The 26,025-nt window shown below is 41.0% G+C and overlaps 1 protein-coding gene across 5 annotated transcripts; it reads right to left on the minus strand.

Moving 5' to 3' along the window:
- Positions 1-409: 409 nt before the first annotated feature.
- arvcfa (ARVCF delta catenin family member a) lies at positions 410-24,282 on the minus strand. 5 transcript variants are annotated; one of them, XM_017710756.2, is made up of 17 exons: positions 23,699-24,282; positions 20,903-21,061; positions 19,390-19,500; positions 17,793-18,744; positions 17,320-17,503; positions 17,027-17,144; positions 16,529-16,697; positions 16,164-16,181; positions 15,854-15,925; positions 10,572-10,699; positions 10,211-10,361; positions 7,938-8,130; positions 4,749-4,860; positions 4,515-4,602; positions 4,238-4,314; positions 1,441-1,544; positions 410-1,054 (listed from the first exon to the last, which is right to left on the minus strand). In XM_017710756.2, exons 1-16 carry the CDS (start codon positions 23,717-23,719, stop codon positions 1,452-1,454), a joined length of 2,646 nt encoding a protein of 881 aa, XP_017566245.1. In that variant the 5' UTR covers positions 23,720-24,282; the 3' UTR covers positions 410-1,054; positions 1,441-1,451. The 5 variants fall into 5 exon arrangements, with proteins under 5 accessions (XP_017566245.1, XP_037403368.1, XP_017566246.1 ...); XM_037547471.1 differs by lacking the exon at positions 23,699-24,282 and adding an exon at positions 22,605-23,214; XM_017710757.2 differs by lacking the exon at positions 23,699-24,282 and adding an exon at positions 22,303-22,561.
- Between the last annotated feature and the right edge of the window lie 1,743 nt (positions 24,283-26,025).

Consider the following 26,025-nt stretch of genomic DNA (forward strand, 5'->3'; position numbering starts at 1 on the left):
ACTAACGTTTGACTCATTCAGCTGCATCAGACGGGCACTACAGTCTCGGTGCCAGGTCCCATCTGCTACTGATGACATGAATGATTTACAATTATACTTAATTCCAGCAGAGTCATAGTATGGGCTTTGTATGGACTTGTGCATACATTGCATACACTGGTTTATGTCTATATTGTTCAGTTCAATTTTTACTGGTTTGTATATAAAAATATTTAAAATTTATGTTCTTAAATACTGTTGCTATTCAAAGTTAAGAATAATAAGCCACTCTTAACATTGTTCAAATGTTTTCCTAAGCATCTAACACAGTGTTTTTGCTGTTACACTACAGAACTATGGACAATACTGGAGTAAATCAATGACTTTTCATTTTATGTAGTAACTACCACAGGCAAAAAGAGAACAACCATTTGGTTTTAAAGGACAAGAAAAGATAAAAAGCCTTTTATTTTTCAAGCAATTAAAACACTCATGTGGAGGAACAAATCAATCAAGTAAGAATTACTTGTTTGACTAATATGGCACAATGATGTCTGGTATTTTCTTATACTATTAGTCACATTTAATATCCATAGTATGCTCTGGTTGCATCTCATTGCTGTACATAGAAAAAACATGATAGAATACTGCTCTGTGTTGCCTACAGTTAAAGAATTTCATCACTATTATACAATATATGTTTTTTGGAAAAAAATTAAATAATACAAGGATATGATTTATAATCAAATATCAAACAATACTGGGATTATATTTGTAATATCTGTAAAGTATCCTGGAGAAATGGCGTTGGTAATTTATGAGAGAAGCTAAAAGCAGAGAACATTTGAGCAGTTAGGAGAGAAAAACACTGCATGGAAAAAACTGACAGCCACAATCAGTCGAGTTCTCCATAAACAAAAATCCAGTATCTGCTTTCTGAGAATGCTGGAGTAAAAGCTATGGTTTGCTTTAATTCCTTCTCTTTTTACACACCATGACTTCAGATGAGGTCAATTTGGATGCAGATCAGATGATGCCAGTTTCTGACAGTTTCACTGATTGTTCTCTTCCATCTCTAAAAAGAAGGACAGTTAAAAAATCAACAGAAAAATCATACATCATGAGATCTTACAATTATAAAGCTGTAGCTGACATTTTGGTACAAGGTTATTTATTAAACCTTTGGAAATGTCCTTAATGAGTCCAAAAGCATGAGGTTATTTTACACCAGAAAAATCCTGAAAACAGCTCTGAATTTGTCAGAGAGAATAATATAATTTTAAAGTCTTGTTTAATCACGTTTAGCTTTGGTTTAGCTAAAGATTTGGGAAAACGTGAATAAAAAGGCCTTTTTGCCCAAAGAAAGAATTTTGCTTCATGCACCATCTAAGGAAGGCACAATTTCTCTGTAAAAAGGACACAAGGGGCTATTTTATCCTTGAATCTGGCAATACAGCTCACCAGATGGGGCTTCAGACCCAAGAGTCCAAGGGCTGAGGAGTCCGCTCCACTAAGCCAACAGCTGGCCTACTGGCCCTGATGAAATGCCTTTTATCATTTACACCCTGCAAAAAACAAAGACCAAATTAAATACTGGAAACTGTAGCACAACGACAACAACAACAGCAATACTGAAACTTTGAGTATCATCTGGTACCAATACTTTAGTAGTTTTAAATTTTAATGGAAGCACCTCAGTTTAAAAACTAGTGCATATTCATGAATATATGACAAAAACTTCAATATGAATTGGACAGTGGTTAAAATGTTCATCCCTACTAGCAACTTGTTATTGTGTTAATATTAGACTACAACTACACTGTGTGCACAATTATTAGGCAAGTCTTATTTTTGAGGATTATTTTTATTAATGACCAGCTACAGTGCTCTCTGGGTTAATCCAAAATGTTAATAAACCTCAATCATGAATGTTTAAGAAAAATAAAGTGAAGTTTTAGCTTTCTTAGGAGAATATCTATATGTGCACATTTATTGGGCAACTATAATGGTGCAGAATTATTACGCGGCTAAATGAAAAACACACATTATCCCATCTCACTTTTTTATTATTTATAAAAAAATTTGTGACCAGTATAGCCACCTTTCTTTTCAATAACCATGATAAGCCTTCCATTCATGGAGTCTGTCAGTTTCTTGATCTGTTGATGATCAACTTTTTGTGCAGCAGCAACCACAGCCTCCCAGACTCTGTTCAGAGAGGTGTACTGTTTTCCTTCACTGTAAATCTCCCATTTAAGAATTGCCCACAAGTTCTCAATTGGGTTCAGGTCAGGTGAGGAAGGGGGCCATGTCATAAGTTTTTCATCTTTAATGCCTTTACTGGCTAGCCATGCAGAGGAGTACTTGGATGCATGTGATGGAGCATGTCCTGCATAAAAATCATTGTCTTTTTGAAAGATGCAGATTCTTCCTGTACCACTGCTTAAAGAAAGTGTCTTCTAAAAACTGGCAGTAGGCTTGGGAGTTGATTTTGAGCCCATCTTCAACCCGAAAAGGTCCAACCAGCTCATCTTTAATAATACCAGCCCATACCAGTACCCCACCTCCAGCTTGCTGGCATCTGACTCGAAGTGGAGCTCTGTCCCGTTACTGATCCAGCCATGGGTCCATCCATCTGGTCCGTCAGGAGTCACTCTCATTTCATCAGTCCATAAAACCTTTGAAAGATCTGTCTTCAGTTTCTTCTTGGACCAGTCTAGACTCTTCAGCTTGTGTCTTGTTCAGTGGTGGGCGGGTTTCAGCCTTCCTTACCTTGGCCATGTCTCTGAGTGCTGAACATCTTGTACTTCTTGATACTTCAGCTAGGTTGCAGTTCTGGAATATGACAGAACTGGAAGATAATGGGTTCCTGGTAGCTTCACGCTTGATTCTTCTCAAATCCTTGGCAGTTATTTTGCGTCTTTTTTTCTCAGCACGTTTCTTGCGACCCTGTTGACTATTTGCAACAAAACGTTTGATGGTTCTGTGATCACCCAATATCTTAGCAATTGGTACTTTTTAACTTTTCAGAGTCAGCCTAATAATTATGCACGCCTTGATATTGGGTGTTGACCTCCTTAGGCCACACCCTCCCTCATTGCAGATACACATCACCTGCTATGCTTAAATCCATTAAGCATTCAAGTTTATCCAGCTTGGAGTTAGAAAATATGCCTAAAAATGATAATATGGTCAAAATACTCACTTGCCTAATAATTGTGCACACAGTGTAATGTGGCTACAGTCTTCATGTGAGGTTATGTGGTTATTGTTATCATAACCTACTTCGCTTTATGTTTTGTGGTGCTACAAGAAATCCTGCACTATTTCAGGTTAGATTCTGAATGCTTTGTTTTTTCCCTCAAGTGTGTGATTAATAATTTTCTGCCGATATTGTCCTGATAACTGGTTGGGAAGAGTCAGAATTGTAGAATTTTGTAAAAGTTGTAAATGGCAAAAAAATTTAATAGTAAATTAGGATTTTTTAGATGCAAATGAGTTTCTTTCCAATTTTAGAGTGAGGCTAATTGTGCGCTCTTGGACCCCAGCCATGGATGACTGTAGCATCACCAGGGACTGCACTCACAAACTCCTGATGACAGGGCCAATGCTTGGACAGTTCCGCCACTTGGGAGCCCCATGCATTTACATATTTAAGAACAATGAGGTGCTTCACCAAGGGGCAATGAGGTACTTGTGTCTTATGTTCTGGTCAGAGGTTCCATTCTGATTAGTCCAATGCAGAAACATAGACTGCAGTCGTCTAAAGGCTACTATACACCAGAGAAAAAGCACACTCTGAAAAAAGATGTTGCTTTAAGGGTTCTTTAGTATAGCCAATTGCTGTATATACAGCCATGAAAACTCAAAGAATCATTTGCATGTTTCTTTGCATGGTATGATATGCCGTATATGGTTCTATATAGAACTTTCATGAAAATGGTCTATATAGCACCAAAAAGGGTTCTGCTAGTATGTCATACAAGTATGACGTCATAACAATAGGCTGCTGTGGAAACGTTACAGGAGAAGAAAAAACATACATTACTTTTATTGTATAAATATATGTAACCAGACTTTTTCCCACGTAATTTTAGGTCATTTATTTTGTTCATTCATCAAGAAAGTTTTAAACAATGTAAAGAGCAACAGGCACTTTCAAATTATGCAAAAAGAATTGAGATGCGAGGTTTCACTCCAACAGCAGCAATAGCCAAATCCTTTTTGGGGCTATATAGAACCACTTGTGAAGATTTACCTGGAAGGATTCCCGCTCTATCATATGGCACGGCCCGTCTCCAACCCTGTCACTCTGATCATTACTGCAGTATCCATCTGAGGAAGGAGAGACATGGTTATATAAGCGCAAGTAAGTGCATTCTCCTCATAAATGCCACCTGTCTCGAGTAAAACGCATGAATGCATTAAAGTACGCATGCTGGCACAGACACCCGCGCACACATTTCATTCCTAAGTAGGCCATCATGAGTGTGCATTCTGAAAGCTAGGGGACAAAGCCTAAGGATAGTGCTGACCTTGGTTTTTCTCCATTAAGGGCAGCGTGATGTCATCATTGCCTAGCTTTGCATTCTTCTGCTTTTTGGGGACTCCAGAGACTGTCGGCTGGAGATATAAAGCACATCCAAACTCATGATCCAGCAAACAGATTAAGTTCATTAATTACTCATTAGTTTTAAATGAACCATGACCAGCTATTTATTGCCTTCTATTCAGCGCTATGAACTGCAGTATGATTGAAAAGGTGGTACCTTAAAGTGCGTTTTATTCCATCCTCCCTTGGAAAGCGTGTGCCTTAAATCCTTGTAGGCCCACACAGTCTGAAGTACATGTGATGCCGCTTTGGTCTCTCTGACGGACTGGCTGTGGATTTGAAAATGCAAATTTATGCAGCAGTTAGTTGTACAAAACTTCTGTGATGATGACCTTCAACTGTTTTGAGCAGATATATATTTGATGAATCAACTAATTTAAAGATTATGTTCTTCTTTCACTGAGAAATACATTTAAATAATGACATAATCCCAAACTTAAAGTTGCTTTTGTTTACATGGCTGTTGTATTCACTTCTCAGTTGAAATTCTTATAATACCATACTATGGGATCCCAAAAAAGAAAATTTCAGAAAGCAATAGGCTAAATCAGATGTCTGATTCAGAATAAGGTTTTAATTATTTACTAATCTCTAAACAGTTAATAAAAAATTTGATTACTTACTTAAGCGCATAGTTAATAATTTATCTATTACCTATTTTTGTCACTGTTTATATGATTCTGAGTGGGCAACGTCTCATATACAGTTGCATAAAGTCTGAAAATCACTGGACAAACCACATATATTGTTGATTTTGTTGAGTGAAAATAAGTTAACACATCCTCTGTAGGAAACTTAAAATTTTCTGCAAATTTTACTTCACTGTTTCTATTTGAATGCTGAGTTTAATCATCTAATCTAAGCTGCTTATCCTCCTGGGTCATGAGGGGTACTGGAGTCAATCCCAACACCCAGGTGGAAGGCACGAAGCACCCTAGACCGGTTGCCAGTCCATAGCAAAACAGAAAAACAGACATATACATTCACACGTAATTTTGTATCTCCAATGACTGCATGTCTTTGGAATGTGGGAGGAAATCACAGAACCCGGAAGAAACCATTATAGATATAGAGAGAACATGCAAATTAGAGATTTCACAGCAAAACGACAGTGACACATGAGCGTTTAAAGATACACTAAGTGAGATTGTTTGTTAAAGCTGAAAGAAGTAGCTTTAATATGGTATGCGTGCACTGCTGTGAGTCGCCCCGTAAAGCCTGAAATAATCGTTTAATAGTCAGAGGCATCGGTTTGGGTTTCACGGGAGTTTTTCAGACCATGTCCCACGTCTTTTCTTAATAGTCTGTAATAATTTCTGTAGTGGATGTGTTGACTTACTTCCAAACTTTTGTTTACAGTTGTGTCACTGGCTGATATGAAAGTTTCTGCATTAAATATTACTATGTTTATGGCTAGCATGTACAGCTAGCATGTTTGTGATGCCCACAACTTCATCCTAACATCCTAAAACAGATTTAACATCACCTAGTGCACCATTTTTATTTTATATTATTTTTATCTTACTTGCTGGAATGAATGATTGGTATTAGTCAATAGCTTTACCATATTACTAGTGAAATTATACTCCTTCAGTGTGGCATTAATTTTACTACACTGTACTTAACATCACTTAAACATTTGACTTTTCCATGATACGCTGTGTTTTCTAATATATAGTTTAACGTTACATTTACTAATGACTTGAAACGTGGCATTGTTATAGGACGCCACTTTGCCACAAGATCTGCTAGTGCTTTTATTGTGAAATGGAAGCACCTAGGAGCAACAACAGCTTAGCCACTAAACAGTAGATCACACAAACTCACAACGCATACTGAAGAGCACGGTGCAAAAAATCGCCTGTCCTCTGCTGCATCACTCACTAAAGAGTTCCAAACAGGCTCGGAAAGCAAAATGTGCACAAGAACTGTGTGTTGGGAGCTTCATAAAATGGGTTTCCCTGACCGAGCTGCTGCACACAAGGCCAAGATCACTATGTGCAATGACATACGCCGACTGGAATGGTGTAAATGGCACAGTAAATGTTCTGTGGACTGATGAATCATGCTTCACTATCTGGCAGTCTGATGGATTAATATGAGTTTGGTGGATGCCAGGAAAATGCTAGCTACCAGAATGCATAATGCCAAAAGTACAGTTTAGTGTAGGAGGGATATTCAGTCTAGGGCTGTTTTTTCAGGCTTTGGGCCCCTTAGTTCCAGTGAAGGGTAAAGTTAATTCTACAGCACACAAAGACAGAGTTTTTTTTGCTTCCAACTTTGTGGCAACAGTTGAAGGCCCTTTCCGGTTCCAGCACAACTGGAGACCTGTGTGTACAAGGTGAGGTCCATAAGGACCTTGTTTGAAGTTTGGTGTGGAGGATCTACAATAGTCTGCTCAGAGCCCTGACTTCAACTGAAGACCTTGGGGATGAACTGGAACACTGATTGTAAACCAGGCCTTCTGCTCCAACATCAGTGCCTGACCTTACAAATGTTCTTTTGACTAAACAAACACACTCCAAAATCTTATGGAACGCCTTTCCAGAGTGGAGGCTGTTATAGCCAAAAAATGTGGGCCAACTCCATATTAAAGGCTACGGTTTTAGAATGGGATGTTGAAGAAGCTCATATAGGTGTCATGGTCATTGTGTCCACATACTTTTGGCCTTGTACGTATCTTCATCAGTATAATGTTAATTTTGCTTTTGAGACCTAAACATCAGCATTCTCTCTGAGCCCGAGTGTGTGTGGTTAATAAGAAAAGACGTGTGACATGGTCTGAAAAACTCCCGTGAAATCCGAACCGATGCCTCTGACTTTTAAACGATTATTTCAGACTTTACGGGGCGACTCACAGCAGTGCATGCATACCATATTAAAGCTACTTCTTTCAGCTTTAACAAACAATCTCACATAGTGTATCTTTAAACGCTCATGTGTCACTGTCGTTTTGCTGTGAAATCTCTAATTTGCATATTGTGCATTGCACCACACTGTGACTTTTGTGGGTCTTGCTTTCTTGGGTTCATCTCCCACTGCCGCAGCCATCGTTCCAAGTTCTGTCTGTGCCACAAATAATTTCTTCTTGGATGGAATTTCATTCATAATGGAATGAAATAACAAAAGCTATATTGCCCCTCTGTTTTTAGAGTGTTTTATAGACTACATTAAATGGCAATTTTTTAAAGTAAACAGTGCATAAACTGTAATAAAAAAAAAAAAAAAAAAAAAACACTGTCAACTTTGCAGCACTATATTTCAGGACCTTCAAAACATGTTTTGCTTTTATGCTCAGATTGAGGTGAAGTTTTCTAGACACACTGTAAGGATACGGTCCTACTACCTTGTCCTGTTTATGGCTACCAACTTCTGAATCCCCTGTCCCTGAATGAGGAAGCGAGCGTTCTCCAGATTGTCGGTGATGATCTCGTGTATAGTATTGAGGACTGCCACCACTGTGTCCCCTTCCAGGTTTTTGGCAGGCCGCTGCTGGCCACTGGGCAGGTTGCTGACCAGGTCCCTCATGGCATAGCTCCCTACAAGAGGAAAAAGTACCATCTCACTGAGGCTATTAAGCCACAAATCTGCAACTTCTGAATATGTGAATAGACTGGATTGAATCTATCAAAAATTAATGGTTGCTATGTAACTTGTCAAAGAACAGCACATCACTGAAAAGGTAGCTGGGCTCTCAACTAAGAAGGTCATGTTCCAGCACTGGAACATTAGTGCACAGCAATCAGTGGCTGAGAGTCTAAGCAAGGGAGCACAATACACTGCATGTTAATTGTTTTCGCAATATTCGCTTTTGCAACAGTGATATTGGCCTCTTGAGAAACATATGTACTCAAATGATACAACAAGTCAATCAGTTTACATGCTGATCTTTAACCCTATCAAACATAATGTCTCATTGTCAATACATTCAGAGACGTAAACTCATTTATATATGCTGCTAGCGGACTTACACCAACACAAACATGGAACGGAATCTGGATCGGTACTGGCTTATTACTGATTGGTTTAATCAGAGTAACATTAAATGTGACTGAAGTATGAACTATATGCATATACACGTGTTGTCGTGCTAGAAATGTAGTTCATGACATGAGCAAATAAGGTCTATCAATTTTGGAGTCAAGTTACATCACAACTTTTACATATCAAAAATGCAGCAACAGTACTGAGACACAACATCATGGCTGGAAATGAGAGAAATATACACCTGTTTGTGCTGAGTTTAAAGGCTTAGCCTTGTTAATCAGTACATTTTTAATATTGCTCCTGTTGGAACAAAACCTTGCATCTCCAAAGTGGTAACTTTACAGGAGATGGAAAAAAACATACTTTACTTTTAATGTAAGTCACTGGAGCCAGATTTCTTTTTTCGTCCATCCTTCATGAAATTAACAAAGTAATGGCATTTTTCAAATCAAAAACTATGGAGATACAAGATTTTCTTCTGACAGCAGCGATATACTGCACTGCGATATGCAAATTGCAATTGACTGCCTTGGAATATATTAAAAATCCACTGATTAACAAAGTTAAGCCTTGAAGCTCAACACAAAAAATAGGCACTTTTTTGTGTTGAGCTTAAAGGCTCAACCTTTTTTTAATATATTGCAAGGCAATCATTTACAGGTGGCATATCACAATATAGTATATTGGGTAACACTTTATTTGAAGGCTACCTACATAAGGACTTCCTAACACATGCGTAAGCACTGAATACCACATATGTAAAGTAAAACTTGAAAATGTTTGAACAGCTTATGCCAGTAATCGCAAGATGGCATAAAATGTTTCATGAAGTAAATGACATTGTATTGACTTAAGGGGCCTTAAACTGAAGCGACAGACATTTGTTCCATTTATAACACTGTGGGGGTTCACGCTGCATCCTTTTTTTATTGTGGGTTCACTGTGTTTTTTGTGAACGCTGCTTCTGGCTGCCCGTGTCCCTGTTGCTAAGCGACAGTAGCGTCTTAACTGTCAATCAGCAGCACTAACTTGCTATCTTTATGATATGTACTGGCAGAAAGCTCTGGCCCTTTTTGTAAGTGATCTACTATTACTCTGTAAGCATAACGCTGCCAGTAAATACAAGCTAAATGTTTTTAAAAATAAAAAATAAACAGCTTATGTCAATTTGGGTCCATGAAATCATACAGTACAAGGTACTAAGTGACTACAAGATAATAAAACATACAAATAAAGGCCCTATTTCTTTTTCATCTGATTGGTTTGCTGCTTTATATTTAATCAAATATGCAGTCAGAAAAGCTCATTGTTGATCATGATAACAAAAGATATCACAATAATGATAAATACCACCATATTTCACATTTATACTTTAGTGTTATGACTCATTATGTCAATAGTAAACAGTAATTGTGCTTTAAGATGCACTCTCTGGAGGGTGTTACCTTACTTTCACAATAAACATGTGAGAATAAGACAAATCCTGTCATTTGACCAGGGGTGCGTTTGCATATGCCTGTACATGTGTACTCGCCCTTAAACTCTCACAACTGTCGTGTGATGGGGGAGACCTACACAGTGAATGAAAACTGGCCAATTAACATTCGGGTAAAAAATGTACTGCTCTCTTACCAATGAGATCTTTGTTTTTGTGGTCAATAGCCAGGTTGCGGAGAGCTATGGCAATAGCCCTCACTACTTTATCTGCATCTGAATGGAGCAATTCGACCAGAATTGGCAGGCCCTTCTCTTTACGCACAGTCGCTCGGATGTAATTGGACCACTGAGAAAGAGCACAGACAGAATGACAGGCTATTAAAGCATGCATTAATTTCAAGGCAGTCTCATTTACATGTGCGGGTTTTGAAAGATAATTTCACTCCGTTATGAAAAGGCTCCTTGTTCAGCCATGGTTTATGTTCCTCTACAAAAGCTCTCTCTATCTCTTGTTCTCTTTTTGCTGCTCTTCTCCATGCCCAGTGGTCCCACTCACAGCCCACTGTCCTGCAGACAGGTTCTGAAGAGCCCCTGCAGCTGCCTCCAGAGTGTTTTGGTTGTGGCTCAACTTGAGGAGTGACAAGTACAGCCTCACAACCTCGGGCTGGTAGAGCAGCTCCAGACCTGCGCACACACAGAGACACATCAAAGCTGTGAGCTACAAAAAGCAGAGAAGGATGGCACGAGTGATTCATAATCCACCAAGTCAACCTCTGTATGAAATGGATATAACAGACATTTGGTGTGTGCAGTAAAGCCATAATAATGTGATGTATGTTTGAGTTTATCATGACAGTGTAGCCTACAGCAAAAAAAAGGATGGAATATGCTTTTTTTCTGTGCATGGTGGTAATATGGCATTAATATGCTATGCAAGCTCCATCTTTGCTGCGTCTGTTAGAATAAGACCTTTAAAGGCCTCCCGCCCAACAGAGGCTTCTTTCGAGCGACAGGCACCCCAAACGGCATAGATGGGATTCCAAATGCACAATGGCAAGATGTGACCTAAGGCGTGTATCCACAACTAGTCTGGAATACAGTCTGAAATTCTTAAGAACTCTTTTATAAGCCCTCAAGAGTCTTTTACTGATTCAGCCTGCACAGCAATGAGCCTCGTTTCTGATCCTCCGGATCCTCTGGAGCAAACCTACTTATCTCCGCTGAACCTTTCCGTAGGAGACGGAAGGGTGACTCAAGGGACCGGAGCCTCCGCTGGGAATAAAGCTATCAGAAGCTGTTTACCTTGTCAACACCCACTCGACTTCTTGACAGTTACAACGAATCAATAAAACGTATTACATGCATATATATTGTTATACGATATGTCATACCTTACTCATAGTGATGAGTTCCTGCATGGATCATTTTGTTTACTTTCCACAACACTGCAAAAATGATCTTGGCTGGTGAAATCTGACTAAATCTAGTCAGTATATCTAAACTTTTCTCATTTTGAGATTATTGTAATTTGGCTGATTGCCTATTGGCAGATATTTTTGCTTATCTCAAGCATCATTTTTTGGAATAATGATTTGCCTTATGTCATAAAACAATAAAGCATGGGAAGGGTGTTCTCAAGCTACATTCACTTTACAAGCCTCATCTCTCAAATTCGATTTTTTGCTCAAATCCGATCTCTCTGACTGGTCGGTTCACACTCGTTTAGGTAAGTGATTCAAACCTGTCATTAATGTGAACCAATCTGCGTCCTAAAATGACCCGCATGAGCACATCTTACTCAGTAACGTCACGTGAACGAATCATCAGCAAACAGACTAATGAGCAGAACGAGCTTCGCTGTGGAGATGATCGACTCTGATCAGCTCTCAGCTTCATTATGAGCGACACAAAGGTGAAAATGGTGAGATGTGTTTCTTTTCCGCTGTTTACAGGCTTTAACCTCTGAGTGGTTAAAGTTGAATGATGGCGCACGCGCAGTGGAAAAAAAAAAAAGCACGTTAATTCCCACCTAAGTGTCACATTAAGGTCGCACGGCCACGGATTGAATATGTATCTGATCTAGAATCATGTGAAAGTGACTCAGGTCGGATTTGAAAAGATCAGATTTGTGTGTCCACACAGCTCTGAAAACAAAAGATCTGAGTCACGTTAGGGCAAAAAATCTGATTTGTGCCACTTCAACCTGGTAAAGTCTTCGGCACGACATGAAGCGCAGTGCCTAAAACTCGCTTCCCTGTGATAACATTTCTAAACTTTCATAGCTAGCATGCTATTTAGGGAGTATGGAGCAATTTGGGATTCAGCCTGGGTTTGATGCGAATTCTGACTGAGACACGAATATCTGAAGCTCATCATCCGCTCAAGAGACATTTTTAGACTTTTATACTGTCGTTTTACAGTTAATCATACTGTAATTCAAGCCAGTGATATTGGTGATGGAGCTGTTTAAGCTGTTAGCGAACTGTTAACCTGTTAGCTAGCTGACCAGCCTAGTTCTAGTTAAGAACATAAGACATCATCAACCCCTTCAGTTTAAACAAAAACCAGGTTCTTATCTCATCAATATACAATACAGTCCATGTGAGCAGCTTGACAGTGAAAGATTATTCCATTAACGGCACCTTTTTTTGTGCCGTGGTGCAGTGATACACAATTCATTTGCTGTTAGGCGGTCACAGGTGCACGCATATCGTGGACTTCGAACACCGCTCAGCCGATGAGATTTTAGGACCGGAACTATCCATTTTATAAATTAATGCTAATCAACAACAGAATAAGAGAGTTTCACTATATAAACTTGCTTAAAACAAGTAAAAACATCTACAGTTAAGTGCTTTGACAAAAATGATAATCTATAATGGTACTGTCTCAAAGTATCACGTCAGTTTTACAGAGCCTAACTGTTACAATTTGCATTTAATATGCATTTAATTATCATTTAATTATTATCTGGTGAAACTTCTAGTACTACTTTATCATTTACAATGTGCCAGTTTGGCATTCTTTCAGTTTCCAACCAAACAAAACTGGAGAACCGTTAACAGTGTTAAACATTAAAGTATTGCGATATTAGATATCAATTATCAGCCCAACTCTGATATTTACTAGACTTCAGGCTTTTCACTTTGCCAAGATGTCATTTTCTACAATGACGAAATGCTGTTTTTTTGTTTGTTTCATGTACCGACTTTATCCTGGATTCCAAAAAGACCAAACAGCAACCAAATGTGACACTGACAGGGACCTTTATATTTCAAGTCAAGAGACATAAGATCACAGGCTGTCAGGAAAAAAGGATATGAAAATACAGAATCAGCGTGGTGGCAGAATGCGTGCCACGAAGAACGGCAAATACACAAACACAGATAACGTAGCCCTGAATTTGATCACAGACCTTCACAGATCGTCTGATATCACTTTAGCTGGGGTAGTATCAGAAAGGATTTAGATAACTGTGTGCTCGGATATTCGAGTCAGTGCAGCGGAGATATAGTCATTCTTAGACTTGGTGACCTAGTTGCATAAAATTACAAGACACTTGTCCTTAAATACAAAGCGGTCCTTTTCTTCATCTCAGCGCAAAGCGCTTATCTCATTGATCTAATAGGTTTCCACACAGAGGCAAAATGCTGCTAATCCAACTTGATGCGTTGACACCCAAACACAAGCGTAACAAGTGTACCACTGTATCATCGCCCTGCTGTTTCTCTCCTCTTAAAGCACCTTTCCCTGCATGCTTGACACGCCAGCCAAAAACACTTAATTACTCTCCTACGCACAAAAGCTGTCTTGGCTTGGTCTTAAGCCTCCATCGCTTGGTGTGAAACACTGGCCTCAGCTGATCTGTGCTTCTGCAGCTTCTGCAACCCCCCCAGCGCCACCCCCCCCCCACACACCCCCCGGAAGCTTTGTCTTCTTCCTATGACCCGCCTGCTCTCTTCAGCAAAGCATGCTCCCACTCTCTCTCCATCTGCCAACTTAACATGCACTCGACTTCAGACTAAAAGCAGGCTACATATGCTGCCTACATCTCCACAATCCGGCCCTATTTATTACGCAGTTGAACCTGAGGGTCTGTCCGTTGGCAGTCCACATGCTTTACATTAAAGTAGTGCTTGCATTTAGTGTGGCCAACTCCTCATTTTCTAATATTTATTTTTAGCCTGCAACAAAAAAAAATGGATTAACAATAGATTAAAGCTGCACTCAGATGGTGTTGGAAACTATGAAACATTAACTTGTAGGAAAATATGCTGCATTCAAGTGGTCCTAGTTTTATCGGATAAAGGAAGAAGCCCCACATGAACGCTCCTTAAAGTCAGATGATGAAGTTGCATTGAAATGTTTGATGCAGCAGAAATTGGCTGAGTTGTGACGGCAACACTGTTTTCATCATGGTGAGTTATAGGAGTGAACAGTCAAGCAATGGAAAGCAATTAAACTGTGTAAATATAATAAACAGTAAAGAAGCACATTTTAAATATGTACTGTTAATCCCAATTAACAGTTATTTCTGCTTCGTATGAGTTAGGAACACCACTAAAATGGGCCAAAATCAATAGATGCCAGTGACACTGTTAAAGTCAGCTCATCTTAAAATGATCAAGTGATTACCCTGCTTTTTCTGAGAGAACCCAACTTGAGGATACTTGAGTTAACCCAAAAAATCTTTGGTTTAGTAAAAAGTTCTCTTAATTTTTTAGTTCTGCTTCTCAGTGAGGTAAACATATTTTTGTTTGAACTCTTCATTTGCAGGGACACTCTTCCCATCACACAATCCCCTGAACATTTTCTCCCCTTGGGTAACCATTTACGGATGGCTATGGCATCGCTGGGGTTTAAACTTACAACCTCCTTTTACAGCGATGGCTTAGTCTGTTGCACCACTGAAGAGCACGTCCCCAAATGTTTAATACACTGTAGACAATATTTGTTAGTTAACCAATTATCATGGTCACATGTGGTGCAACCATCTAATAATTCACCCCAATGTCGTGAGTTTGTTGCCCAGCAAAGTTACAGCTGTCCACATCTGGCACTGTGCAGCATTTCCTTATGCCTGATGGGTTGATGTGATGGAAAGAGTCCTAGTTAGTGGAGGAACCGAATAAAAAAAAAAATGCACCCAACTGAGATGGAGAACTAGAAAAGGGAGTTTTTTCACCAAAATGTTTGGGTTGGGGGAACTCTAGTGTCCTACGTTTTAGCTGATTTTAAAAAAGCAGTGTAGTCCATTAAAATCAGTTGTAACTTTGAGTTGAACTGATTTCTTAGTTTTTACAGCATAGCGAATAAATTAGAACAACCAATTCACAACATAAACCACATGAGCATGCACATTGGGTTAAAGAGCCCCCCCCCCCCCCCTTTGAGCAAACCACAACCCCACCTGTACTTGAAAGGAGCATTACAGCTGAAAAAAATGGGAATTAGAAGTGGGAATCTCAGGATTCTAGAATATATGTGAGTTGCAATGCAGCCTTTCGCCTTTTCAGTGATGAATGTGAAATAAACACCTGATGTGTTTTGATATGATTTATGAGCTTATTTTTGTAAAGAAAAAGCAAGACACATTTTCTCCAGACCTTGATATCTTTTCCTGTGTGGTGGGCGTATCTGTCAACAAGCACCTGAACAGAGTGAAGTCGTATTTATTAGTTTAGCCATCTGGTACATACAACCTTTCTGATGAGCACCTGAACGCAGCATAAGTATTATTCCTTGTAGCGGTGGAAGGAGCCACATGAAATATGGATATGGATGGTGGTAAGGATGGATGTAAAAATCGAAGGCGAAAGCCAAGGTAAAACTCTGCACCTTTTGTTGGCAGCGTGCGCTTGGGCATTTCCAAAGTGCTGTATGTTTTGTCGCTTGCTCCGTGCCTCCTGCCTGAAACGGCACAGGACCATCAGCAACGCAACGCTGGCATGTTTCATAAAAAAAATTCTCAAGCAACAAGCGCTCGCATTGTCCAAAGCTTGAGTGTATGTGTGGGAGGCACTGTGGGTGTTGGAGTGGGAGTGCTGAATAAATCGAGTGTATGTGACATGACTGCAATAAAGCATCAAGGTTTTCCACCACTGACTACAAAACACACAAGGCAAGGCAGGAACTGAAGCAGACTCACACTGATTGAACCACTCCTCTGCAGATGAAGACAGTCGGACCAACAGTGTATAAGCAACCACATGAAAAGAAGACACGCACAATGGCAGAATACATGTTACAAGCTAAATGTGGCATATTACAACAGCTAGTATCATAACCTGCTGCTCAGATCTTCCAGATTAGCAAAATGACTATTGATCCTGGTTACAGCGTTTCAAGATTATTACTCAATATCAGTACATTCAGATAGGCCATGATGTATCCTGTGTTGTGGACTATCCTTTTATGCAACAACGGACACCACATTAAGACTGATGGAATTTCATTGCTAATTGCCATAACAAACTGATATTTAAAGAGAATTAAATCCACTAAGTAGCTGACCTTTGGTACTACGTCCACCGAAACAGTCCGTCTCATCCTTCTTCTTCTGGTGGCTCCTTGGCTTTACGGTTTGAGTAGTGGGGTTGCTGTAAAACCTCTCCGCCCCCGGCACCTCTTTGTGCACATGGTAGGAGAGGTTGCGTAGAATGCAGACACAGTTCTCCACAGACTGGGAAGAGTAAAAATCAAAAAAGGACTGAAGAAAGTAAACGGGCCAAGGATAAAAATAGCAAGTATAATTTTGACCACAGCCGACCATGTAGTGATTTCATTTTGCGGGACATGCCAAAAGTCCCTCATGGGAGTGCAGATGGAGTATCATATTGCAGGACAATAAGAGTGTAATATTAGAAGCAATATCCAGGTGTAAAATCACCAGCATATTATGGATTTTCATCAATCTCTGTGGGCTGTTTTTGTTTTTTAATCTATTCTTCTCTTGGCTGACCTTCGCTCACATTAAGCAGATCTTGCGATGATCTGGCTGCGTATGCCTACCTTATTATTCATATCCCTCTTAGCCACGGCAGAGTAAAGGGCATGAAGTAGAGCATCCACAAGTCCCTCACACTCGCGCAGCCTCTGGCGAGCTTCAGCTCCATCTGAACTCACGTTCCTGCAGGAGATATAGCTCCTGTAAGCTACACAGACCTGCACAAACATGGTACCATTCATACAGGTCACTCTCACAATTGCCTGAAATGATGAGGTTGTATGCAACTGCTTTTCTGGTAGTACTAGTCCAGGAGATAATAAGGCATAATAAGAGCATCTGGCACACCACAAAGTACCTTAAACATCCAGATGTGTTCTTGAAAACTGTGGTCCATTCTGGATCTCCTGGTCTGGAAGGGTCATTGGGGTCCCCTCTTAGGCCCGAGTGTGGGATGATAATCTCATCAGTCAGTGTCTGAAGCCCATGGTTGATGACAACCATCTTGAGAGGTTCATGGGAGGAGAGATTCCACAGCGTTCCTGGGAGGTTAGATTTTAGCCTTAAGGGCAATGGCATGAAGATCCCCATTGTATATAAATTACACAGATACATATACCTTGAGCAACCAGATAACTTCAAACCAGGCAAAGTTATGAGCGCAAATGCTTGACACATATACAAAATATTTGCATTTACATTTATGTTGCAGACATCTTTATTCAAAATGACTTACAGTACCAGATGGGCTACACTTTACATCAACATCTGCGCTCCCTGAGAATCAAATCCATGAAATTGCAGCGATTAGCACCACACAGGAACACAAACCTGTGACTAACTCTCGGACCTCCATATCACTGGACTTCCTCAGCAGCCTCAGGAGTGCAGGAATACCATCACTGTTCTTGATGGCAAGCTTGTTGAAGTGATCCCTGCCAAAGGAGATATTACGCAGGGCTCCACAAGCCTTGCGGTAGACCTCGGCTTTGGGGTGGTCCAGCAACCCCACCAGTACTGGTATACCTCTAAGCTGCCTCACATCCTGCTTCACCTTGTCGTTCTCATAGCAGAGATGCTGCAGATAGGCTGCAGCATTAGATTTGACCGGGTCCATGGGGTGGCTGAGCATGGCTATAACCTCCCGCAAGTTTGGGTCCCTCCAGCGTGGGTCCTTGCGAATGGTATCCAGGCTGACCATGCTGGCACGTTTCTGCGGAATCAGGGTCTGCATCCTGTACAGGTCCTGCAGATAGGGGTGTGGTAGAGGGCCCAAATGATCGTCAACCGCAAGGTCCAGAGTAGGCCTCATGTGTAGGGTGCCTCCCATCATGGGATGACTGATGGCAGCAATTCCTGACCTCAGATCAGCACCATCTTGGTCTCCTTTAGTCGCTCCATTGCACACTGATGCACTCTGGGCAATTCGACCAAAGTCTCGGTGGAGCGGTAGGGTATAGCAGTTCTCTGGTAAATAATTCCTGGTGGGCAGGGTTGTGTAGGGAGGAGGGTACTGGAAACCATGAGGCATGGTGCCGTGGTTACTGAGGGCTACTCGAGGGCTTTGAAGGGTGCTGCTGTGCTGAGCAGGCTGATCTTTGACACTGTCACCCAGAGTGTTAGACAAGGTGTTGGTCTCAGTGTGGGGAGTTACAGTGGCAGCCTGGGTTGAAACACATTCATCTTCCTTCTCCAGTGAAACATTTGGCAGGAGAATGGCCTCTGAATCTTGGGAGCCTTTGCACACTGTCTGAAATGTCTCTGTTACATCAGTTGTACTTTCCTGAGAAGGAAGCCAAGAAATTTATTTCTCAACATGTTTTTCCTTGTATAACCATTGATTTATTCACGCTTTCCCTTCATTCTTTAATGTCGGAGATATTATAATAATTTAGGGCCATGGTTCCATTTGAAAGGGGAAAGTTATAAAAAGACCTCTAACTGATTACTCCTCTAATTGTATAATGATTTCTGCTGCACCGGCAACAAATAAGGGTTGAATATATATTTATGTGAGTACCTGATGTGCACAACTTACACAGAAAACAATTTTTCACTCGGCTGAAAATTAGTTTAATGTGGACTTTGATGAAATGCGACTCAGAGGAGCTCCTATTGAGCAGGGTAAATTGCCAGCAGCAGGGCATTTGATGCAATGAAGTGGATCCAATTTACTTTAACCCTGTGTTTCAAGTGAGAAGTTTGCCCATATCTGTAAAGCATTTTGTCCACGCTGCCTGGCAATTTTAAGCAAAAATATTCTGACTTGACTGCATAGACAAGAATGTACTGTCAACTAATAGCAGCACTTGCATTTTGACAAAAATGGCGAAGCCTATGTTATATTTCTAAACATTTCGCAGTGTTTGGGTCTGTGGTTTAACCCAGTGAACGTTTGTAAGGTTTTGTAGGTTATGAGCATCCTCACCTCCAGCTGCTTTGGCACAACTTCCTCATGAGAGCTGCATGCACTGAGGGGGTTCAGTTCAGTGTCAGGGCTGGAGGATTTCTCTGTCCCTATGCCTGAACTCTCATCATTCTGTAGTAACAGCCAACACAATAACATCATTACTGGAAATATTGGCCAGCATTATTTGATATTGACCGCCATGATATTGGCAGATACAGTTCTTTGCTTACAAAAAATCAGGAAGTTAGGAATGAGGCACACACTGTTTAAACACAAATTGAGTTGGTTTTCCAGACAGGGATTAAGTTTAGTACTGGAATACACAGCATTGTGTCTGGAGATTCTCCATTGAAAAGAAATTGTAGTCCAGGACTAGGCTTCATCCTCATGTCCAGGAGACTCACCCACTGTATTGTATTTCATTTTTATTTATTTATTTATTTATTTTATTACTTACTAATTATTGGTATGTGGCATTTACCTTAGTATTTATTAACACAGACGTGTGCATTCATTTTCTTTCTTACACACAACATACAATCATATGGGTGGGTGGGGGGGCCCCCCAGGTAGGATGTTGTTTTGGGTCCTACAGTGTTGCTGGGGGTGCGTATGTACATTTAAACAAAACTGTGTATCTCAATTTTTGTTGTTTTTCAGTTTTTTGACATAATTTGAAAATACCCGTCGTCCTATACACTGCATGTTAATTTCATGATAAATGGAACAAAAAGAAATGACCCAAAATTACTTGGAAAAAAGTCTGGTTCCATTGACTTACATTAAAAGTAGAGTATGTTTTTTCCTTCTCCTGTAAAGTTCTCATTTTGGAGATGCAATGCTTTGTTCCGACAGCACTGATATATGTAATTTGGGGTATTTAAGCTTAAGTTGTTTTACCAAAAACAAAAATTACACTTTTTTTTCCTTTATCCCACATGTAGCAATAAGCAAAGACATGTGAGGTGCTCGATGTCTTGCCCTGGAGCTATGAGGCTAAAGTATCTAACAACTAATGGAATCTTATATCATTTTTATAGATCTATTTAAACTATGAAAACACAGCATGCCGTACATTATTAGAAACCACATGAGCAAGTCTATTTGAGATTATTTAACAGGTGGCTACAAGCTTCCATGACTTATTAGGTACTTATTAGGTAGCTCCAGGGCAAAACTAACGAGGCAAATATCAGTTAGCAAACATGTCTTGGCTGAACAGCTACACTTGGAGCAAGAGGAAAAAGAGCATAAATTTCATTTTTGCCCAAGACAAACTGCCTTGGACTGAAAGATTTTCAACAAATCTGAATAAACACTAAACAATGTACACAATTGTCTTGTTTGTGCATTCAAAGCAAAACATGGTATAATCCTGACATAAACCATTTTCTGGCCTACCGCCTGTTGCTATTCAGTCAGCAGTGACTAAGCTAATGGAATGTCACCACAGGGCAGCAGATACATAGCTTCTATCAACTTCCATCACTGTGGCTCTCCCATTAACCCACCCTTACTCTGCACAACCTACATTAGCCTCTGTGTTCTGTGTGCTTCCATTGGTGGAGGTGACCGTGGACAGGTCAGAGGAAGGGGTGTCCGGAGTATCTTCAGTGGGAGGCACCTCCTCGGCCTGCTCTTTGCTTTGCCTCTTTGAGGGCACCACCAGAGGATCCTCTGGGCTCTGCTCCTTTTGGACCAAAGGAGAGCAGAAGAAAGATCAGTCGAAAAAGGGGACTTAGCCACAGACCTCTCTCCTCGGCAGAGGCCAACCTGAGCAGAATCTTAAACCACTAACAAGCCAATGTGAGTACCTCTCAGCCTGCAGAGGCACATCATTCTTTGAGGAGGATATTGTGATGTTTTATTGACCTCTCCTTACGCACTCACACATAAAACGGTGCCTCAAATAATTAAACTTACTTTGACTGTATCACCATAAAGTACGGCCTCAGAAGCACCTAAGGCAATTTAGTGAAATTACTCTCATCTCGCTGCAAGACAACTCGCAAACATTCTTAAGGAAAAAAAAAGAAGTATATCTTCCTCTCATTACACATAAGATCTGTGAATAATGCATGAGCCAGGCCTCTGAACATCCTCCACAGATTTCTTCAACCAGAACTTTCTAGACACAACAAACTCTAATTACGTTTTCCTTATAAGCCCTTCCTCTAAAAAGTGATAAGTCTATAAGTCTATATGACCTATAAGAATAACAAGCAATAAATGTCCTAGTTTAGAAGTAGAGACTTACATAAAGCCATTTAATTGCGTGTCCACAGTGCTCTGCATGGAGATAATTGCTTCATAATGCACAGGCAGATTCAGAAGCTACTCTAGTTTCTTCACCTATTAAGAAACCAATATTATGACTGCATTTCCCCGGATTAAATATTTTGGAAATGCGAATGTTCGCTGTCTTTCAGTTAGCGTTCATATCTCTCCCATCTCTCGGAGTAATTACTAGACTATCAAGCTCTTTATGGCCTCTATTGCGGTAGCTCTGTCGTCAAATCATAAAGCAATCTCCTTTAAATGACAGTGCATGATGAGCCGGTTAAGGGAGGCAGTCGTGCATTTAGAGAAGGATGTGAGGATGGATGGACTGTCAGTTGAACAGTGTTGCAAAAAAATGGCTGAGCACTCTGCAAACAAGCATCAGTCTTCCAACAACAAATCTCTGCATGCCAGAGGATACAGCTTTTCTCTAGCACTGATGAAAAGAGAGATGTAAGCACGTCAACGAGAATATCCTCTCGTTCCGCTTGATGCGTCCAACGCTCTGAAACAAACATCAGCCACCATTATTTTATGTAAAGCAATGCAAATGGAGAATGTTCACAAACAAATGTGACTATGGTGATGAGGAAAGAGACATATTGTCGTTCCTGGAGACCACAAAAAGCACCACACAGCTTCAGACACAACCTTTGGAGGTCTCATTAATGTCAAGGGGTTGAGGAATTCCCATCATTAATATCCGGCTGATGAATTGGCTTCGGACATCGATGGACTCGACCCTATGGAAATAAGCCTGAAGTGGAATGTGCAAGGGTAAGAAGGCGAAAGTGTGAGAGTCTGTCAGATGAGATTTGCATTAGAGCTCTTGCCAGCCTAATGCGCTATCATGCCCATGGGTCATGAGGATTCTCTAGTGATCCTGCAGTCCCCTTGCAGAATTTCCAATCTTCAGAGGGGGTCTGCATAAGCTTCCTAACTTACGCTCCTACCTTTATGGTGCGACATGTCATCCTCACTAATGTTCTGACATTTGAAGCATTCACTGCTCATGCCGTAATGAATCCATCATCCCTTCATCCTTTTCTCCCTCCTCTGGCCATGGCTCTCAATCCCTCCCTCACGTGTGTGCTTGGTCCCCTTTGTGGAAACTCTTATCAGCCTCCCCGCATGGGCCAAGGAAACTACGCGTGGCTTAACATTATTTAATGAATGCACAGAGCCACCGTGACCCGCTCAAGGGCACGGCAGATGCATGCCAGCCACAATATCTGTCACAAACCCGGAGTATGACAGATGAATCATTCGCCGATGACAAAGTTCAGGGGGGAAAAAAATGGTTCATGCACTGTTCACACCGCCCCGAGTTACAGCCAGGCCAGTTGAACTATAAGTCGCACCGAACCATGCATGAGCCAGCACCCATGTTTAGGCATTCCGGCTGAGTTATTTCGCTTTTCCGCTGTCTCCGCTGCGGATGTTCTCCCACACCTCGCCTCTCTCTCATGACATCCAGGGCTCGCCGACAGAAGTTTTTATGCACGCCGTCAATTGCCTGGGCGGACTCACACCGACAGTGTGCTCTTTTCGCAGCGGCATCACGCGTCTTTGCCTCTGCAGTATGCCTGCTAGTCTTAGCAGGAAACATCATCACAACAGGACCCCCCCCCTTGCCTCCCACCTCCCTACATTGCTTCAGCCAAGCACTGCTCCAGCATAAAGCCAAAGACATCTGGCTGCTGTGAACCCCCCACTCCCCCCACCACCCCCAAGCCTGAAACCACTTAATCACGCAACAAAGCTGCATATTTACATCGGCTTCCTCTGTGGGATTCAGAACACTGACCGTTAAGGATGTAAATCGTTTAGTCCTTCGACGTCATTCAAAAACCACTGCTACAGGTATTTCTGCAGCTCGGTATCCCTCACAAGCTCAAATATGCATTTCACCACAGCATGCTGAGCATGTCAGAGAAAGATCCAGAGTGCCCAGCCCCTCAGTAGCAGCAGTCCAGCATTCTCCACATGCAGTCTGAGAATGCCAAGAAATGCGTGGAGAAAAAGGAGCATCAATCCCAGCACTCACCTCTTTCACCTCCGCAGGCATGGTGCTGCTCCTCTGCGATGGAGCTGTACGGCTGTGGACTAAGCAGGGCTAGTATCTCTCGCTCTATTTCTCTCCTACTCTCGCTTCTTCTCCCTCTCCTCTTCTGAGTGTTGTATATGTGTGTTCCCCCAAAATAGAGTTTTGTTCCTTCCGAGTGTGGCAGCGGCTCAGATTAGAGCGGCCATCCTTCCTCCCGGCTCATGCGTCCACATGCACTCGATCATGCTCGCACGCACACATACAAACACACACACACACACACACACACTCAAGCGCACGCCCCCAGTCTCTCGCTCAGCGCAGGTGCTGAATCAACAGCGGCGGCCAGAGCCCCCCTCACCGCAGGACGTTTTTGAAAGCCTTGGGAAAAGGACGGGGTCCAGAGCTCGGTGAAATTGTTCAGACTTGAACAAGGCGAGTAAAGTGAATGCAGAGAGTGTTCAGCACCATCTCTTTCTCTTCCCTCTCTCAGCTGTGAAGCAGAATGCGCACACACATCCTAACCCACTCACACACATACACATACACACATGCACAGAGGCAGGCTTCCCTTTGGGGCTGACAGGCTTAGGTCCTTTTCTCTCACACACACACACACACGATGAGGCAAAGTGGAAGCGGGGGGCGGAGGGACACAGAGGGAGAGTATGCATGTGTATGTGTATGTGACCGCTCTAGCCCAGCCTTTGCAAGCACATACGAGTGAAGCAGAGAAGGACAGCTACTGTTCCGCAGATGAAAGCAAGCCAGTCAAATCCACTGTCACACTCCAGTTAAGCCCCGCTCAATCCATTACAAAGAAACACTGTAGACTAATTAAAGCTAGACATTCTCTGGCTGTACGAGGTGCTAAAAATTAATTACTCTATTCAGCTGAGATACACAAGATGCTGCACTCTATTGGACTGAACTGAACTTTTTAGCATTTGTGGAGGCTCTCTTGTTGCAAATAGGAAAATAAATATAGCGAAAACAATCTGCACAGCCTTAATAAGCTGTGTATTGTTTTAGAAGATGTAGCACAGTATATCATAATTAGAGGTGGAATTATATCACTTTTTCTTTTCCAATACCAACATTAAAACTTTAGTATCAATAGACAATTATTGCTTAAAACTATTACATTTTAAAATGAGCCATTTTTTTAAGCACTTAAGCATCTAAAAGTAGGCCACCACGCTCACACTACTGCTCAACACGCTCCACAAGAACCAAGACGTAGCTATCAACAGAACAAATGCGGAACGATTTCAATGCATAATGAAACGCTTCATTTGAAAGGCGCTCATTTAACATCTTTGGTGGATGTCAAAGATCAAAATAAAATATCTGGGTGCATCCTTTGAGTTTAAAGTGGGCAGGGAGCAGCTGTGCATGTACCCACACTGGGTGTCTGAAACTGGGCTTTGTATAATTGTGATTTTTTGTAATTTACAGTTGTGTTTTTCAGGTTTATTTTGTAAAAGGACAAGCATTGAAAAAGTTTGTTTTACTTTCATTTGTCTGAGCTAAAGCAGTCTCTATAGAGTCAAGGCACTATTTAAGCACAAAACATCTAAAATATAATTGACATCAATTATAACCGTGACATCAGAATTGCGAATAAACAAATTAAACCCAAAATTGTGTACTGTTATGCTCCCAAATGTTGCAAACTTTGAAATATTAACATGAAAAGCACAATTTCAGGCACTTCTTCTTTTTGCTGTATTAAAAAAGTGTATTGTATTGAAACACCACTGCACTGTATTTTGAATTTTCTGTATAATTACACCACTAATAATATATCACACAGTGTGAATGTGTCCCATTTGTTATAACAATGGATTGGATTCATTCTTTTTTCATCCGATATCTGATCTGCAATTTTCTGCTGATTTCAGCCTGATAACGTTGCCTGCCACCTCTAATCCTAATTCAGTCATTGCCACCAGAGGCAATGTCAGTGTTGGTGCCAATTTTTTAGTTAAAGGAAAGCAACACTGGCTTCTTTGCCTACATCTGGATTTCAGACAGAGGTTTCCCAAAGCAAAAAGATGGCAGAGGTGGGTGGTAGGGTGAGCAATACAACAATATTGTAGAATCAATATTATTACATTATGCTACACTTTTCTTTTCCCTTTTAATAGTACTTTTAAATGTGGCACCACTGGTGAATTAAATGTGGCACAGTTTTTTGACATGTCATGGTTATGTATCGTGTATTAGGGAAACGTCTTCCAAGTATAGTGATATTACACTTTTCACCCACCCCTGTTATGCAGTCCTTCAAATAACAGATTACCTGGGCAGACAGGGGTGAGGAA

This window comes from Pygocentrus nattereri, chromosome 18 (genome assembly GCF_015220715.1).
Source record: "Pygocentrus nattereri isolate fPygNat1 chromosome 18, fPygNat1.pri, whole genome shotgun sequence".
Taxonomy (NCBI): domain Eukaryota; kingdom Metazoa; phylum Chordata; class Actinopteri; order Characiformes; family Serrasalmidae; genus Pygocentrus; species Pygocentrus nattereri.